The sequence below is a fragment of the Setaria italica genome, chromosome IX (assembly GCF_000263155.2).
Source record: "Setaria italica strain Yugu1 chromosome IX, Setaria_italica_v2.0, whole genome shotgun sequence".
Classification (NCBI taxonomy): domain Eukaryota; kingdom Viridiplantae; phylum Streptophyta; class Magnoliopsida; order Poales; family Poaceae; genus Setaria; species Setaria italica.
This window is the reverse complement of record NC_028458.1, coordinates 42,390,081-42,393,750: the sequence shown is the minus strand read 5'-3', so window position 1 is coordinate 42,393,750 and position 3,670 is coordinate 42,390,081. Positions and strand designations below refer to the sequence as shown.

Below are 3,670 nucleotides of genomic sequence, written 5' to 3'. Positions count from 1 at the left end.
AGGCTGCAAATGCTTCTTCACTTGACTTGTACTTCTTGTGGTAGGCCCCCTTGTAGCCATTGACTTGAGCATGGGCATCAACCCAATTGGAGTAAACTCCAGGTTGTCGGCCAACATGAACAACATACCAGGCCATAGACGTCTATAATTCATGAAACATTAGTAACATATATAAATATAAACATGCATTTGATACGAAGGTTACAAAGGATCACATTATAAGGTTAGAAAGGTCCACAGGAAGCATATCAGGAACTTTTTTTATCAGACAGACAGAAAGGATCAAGAACAGACCAGACAGCAAGTACATCATGAAACAGACAGGATCAGGCACAGGCAAGTTATGAAACAGACAGGAAGTAGGCACAACAGCATACAAGACCAACATCATTGGTATGGACAGAAAGGATCAAGAAGAAGCATATGAACAACATATCATCATTGGCATGGACAGAAAGGATCAACAAGAAGCATATCAAAAGCATATCATCATTGGCATGGACATGTGCTCAGATTAAAACACAATAGGCACAATAGACACAATAGGCACAATAGACACATGCTCAGTTTAATATCTCACTCAGACAGAATAAGATGACTTCACAGTAGGCCAATCTAAGTCAGGCAACTATATGCTACAGTTAGCCATATAGTTAGGAGACAGGATCAAGTCCCCATCCCAAAAGAATGCAGGGTAATGTCAGCTGCACAAAAGACCATCAAATCAGGCAACAGGTATGCACAAAAGAAGCCACAACTGCACCAGGTCGTCCAAAAGAATCACTGCCCAACCAGACCAGCTCAACAACCATGCCCAGGCACTCACGTGTAGTTGTTTTTGGCCAAGTTGGTACTCAGCCAAAGAACACGGTGTGAGTGAGACATCTGCACAAAAGCAGATCCCTAGGCCTTATTGTTAAGCAGGTGACCATATGCAAGCATTAGAGCTTCCTCACTGAACCCTGGCATGTACATCAGTGCACCATACAAGTCAGGGTGGGAATCCTCAACCTTGGTAGAACGTATAGCATCTGCAACATTGTTCATTGCATCAGTCATGCCAGTGAACACAAGGACATCATCATCTGACAGCATGGACCTCTTTCTCTTGCTTCCAACAGGTGGTTCTGACTTGGAAACATAAGCTGCCTCAGGCTTGCCACTCCTAAGCTCCTCAGGCAGGTCATGCTTCATTGGGCTGTAAGCAAAGTCAGAAGGACTACCAAGAGCCTCATTTGACCCCATAGCATACTTACCTGTTGCCTGACCATTACCAAAGTTGACCATCATCTCCTGGTAGTACACAATTGGCTTGTTGAGGTACTCAGCATCTTTGGGGTGTACCTGCATTAGAACAATTGAAGTTATATACTTAAACTACTGAACATTGAATAAAAAGAATAGCAACATTACTACATACCTTGATGTGGCCATTGTAGTGCTCCTCCTCAAGGACAATCATGGAACTGTCCCCATCCCACAGAGCTCCACTCAGCTCTCTCAGCTTTGAGATTTTAACCCACCTCTGCCTCCACTTCCTCAAGTGGTTATACACCTGTGTGCTAGTGACTTCATTGCTACTGAACTCATGCAGAGCCTTGGCAACCTGATTGAGGTGGACTTCTTTGAAACCTTTATCAGTCCTAACACCAGTTGAAATCAGCTGGCAAATGCGGCGAAGAATAAATCCAGACATCACATCTATCCACCTCATAGCAGGTCTCTGCTGAGCAGCACCAGGAACAACCCCAACAGCCCCAACAGGCCCATCATCCCCATCAGCCCCAACAGCCCCAACAGCCCCACCAGGGAACACAAGCTCATCAGCAGCAAGGATCTCAGCATTCATCTCCTCAGCCATTCCTATTTCCAATTGCCACACCCCCACTCAGAAACAGGAACAACATAGTTGGTGAAACATCATTGCATGTGTCATCTGGCCTATGTCATCAATATGCATTGCACTCAAGAGAAAAATAGGAATAAAAATTCATCACTGCACATGTCTCATGCCTCAGTTCTAAAGAAGTATCAGTTCTAAGGAAGTATCAGAGAAAATAAAATCATCACTGCAAATATCTCAAGCCTCAGGTCTAGTGTAGTATCAAAAGAGGTGTAACATCATTGCACATGTCCAATGCCTTAGCTATATTGTGTAATGAAATAAGTAAAATCATCATTGCAATTGTTCAATGCCTCAGAACATAAATAACCAACATTGTTCAACATACATATAATACAAAACAGATACATCTTAGATGTGAGAGTTGCCCCTATTGGACCACATGTGATGAGCCCATTCATCCCTACTTTGAGCCCAAACAACATTGTCATCCATCTGGACCCCATGTCCAGGACTAGCATTATTGTTGGGCACCCATGAGAACTCAGTAGGAACTACCTCATCAACCCCATGCCTAAGTATCCAATTATGCAATATGCAGCAAGAAAGTACTAACTTCACTTGTGTCTTGTAGGGATGAAATGGTTTATTATCAATGATGCGAAAATGGTTCTTCAAAGCACCAAAAGCCCTTTCAACAGATACTCTCAGACTTGAATACCTCAAATTAAACAACTCCCTTGGGTTGGTTGGGTAGTTCCTAGCACCATACTCTTTCAGATGGTACCTAGTGCCACGATAAGGAGGAAGGAATCCAGGACGACAAGCATATCCAACATCTACTAAGTAGAATTTTCCTATAACAAGTACAGAAATGCATTAAGTCCATTGTTATGAAGTTACAATTTTTATTTAGGTACCCAATTCAGCTAATTACCTGGTGGAACCCTTAACCCATCCTCACTCTCTAGTGCATCAGCAAGAATAGTAGCATCATGAGCAGACCCTCCCAACCAGCTAAGACATAAGTAAATTTCAGATCAAAGTCAACAGCAGCAAGAACATTTTGTGTGCCGTAGTGCTTCCTTCCCCTAAATGCTGCTTGGATCTTGACTAGCACTCTAGCATATACATGAGTCCCATCTATTGCCCCAACACAGTCCTACATGAAAACCAAATACATGCATGTTACATGATATGCACCCAAGTATACAACAATAACCTACAAACTACATGACAAATTTATTACCTTGAAATATGGGTACCATCTTGGGCTATTGCTTATCTTAACTGGTGTCTCATTAGATGGAGCTCTAATCATTTCTTTCCTAAGTTCCCCAATAGCATACAATACCTCCTTGAAATATCTATGCACTGTTTCTATTGACCTTCTCCAATGTTGGTGAATAACTCTAAAGCGTTGGTTGTGGCCAACAATATGTAGAAACATTGCTAGCTGCTCTTGAACAGAACTATGAAGGATATCTGACAGCAAATGCCTTTCCCTAAGCAAGTTGCACAGTGCAAAAAAAGGTGCTTTTCTCATGCGAAGCATAGAAACACACTCTATATCAGTACAATTGTAAATTTTGTCCAGGTTCTTTTGGCATTCCTCATCCATGGCGCTCAAAGGGCCATAACTGATCTGTGGCCTTGAACTATGTTGCATTCTTATCCTGGTGAACAAGAATGCATACATAGCCGTGATAAGAGCAGCAGCTCGGGCAAACAACAAGCATTGCTGGTCCTCCAAAGCCATCTAAGCAAACAAGACAATTACCATGACTACCAAAGCAGCAATACGGTGACAAACATCATTGCCATGCA

At 42.5% G+C, this 3,670-nt stretch overlaps 1 protein-coding gene across 1 annotated transcript; it reads right to left on the bottom strand.

Moving 5' to 3' along the window:
• Nucleotides 1-903: 903 nt before the first annotated feature.
• Nucleotides 904-3,464, bottom strand: LOC111258473. Its single transcript, XM_022829764.1, has 6 exons — nucleotides 3,409-3,464; nucleotides 2,781-2,860; nucleotides 2,460-2,700; nucleotides 2,311-2,417; nucleotides 1,421-1,863; nucleotides 904-1,344 (listed from the first exon to the last, which is right to left on the bottom strand). The coding sequence occupies exons 1-6, from the start codon at nucleotides 3,462-3,464 to the stop codon at nucleotides 904-906; spliced, it is 1,368 nt and encodes a 455-aa protein (XP_022685499.1).
• Nucleotides 3,465-3,670: the final 206 nt, after the last annotated feature.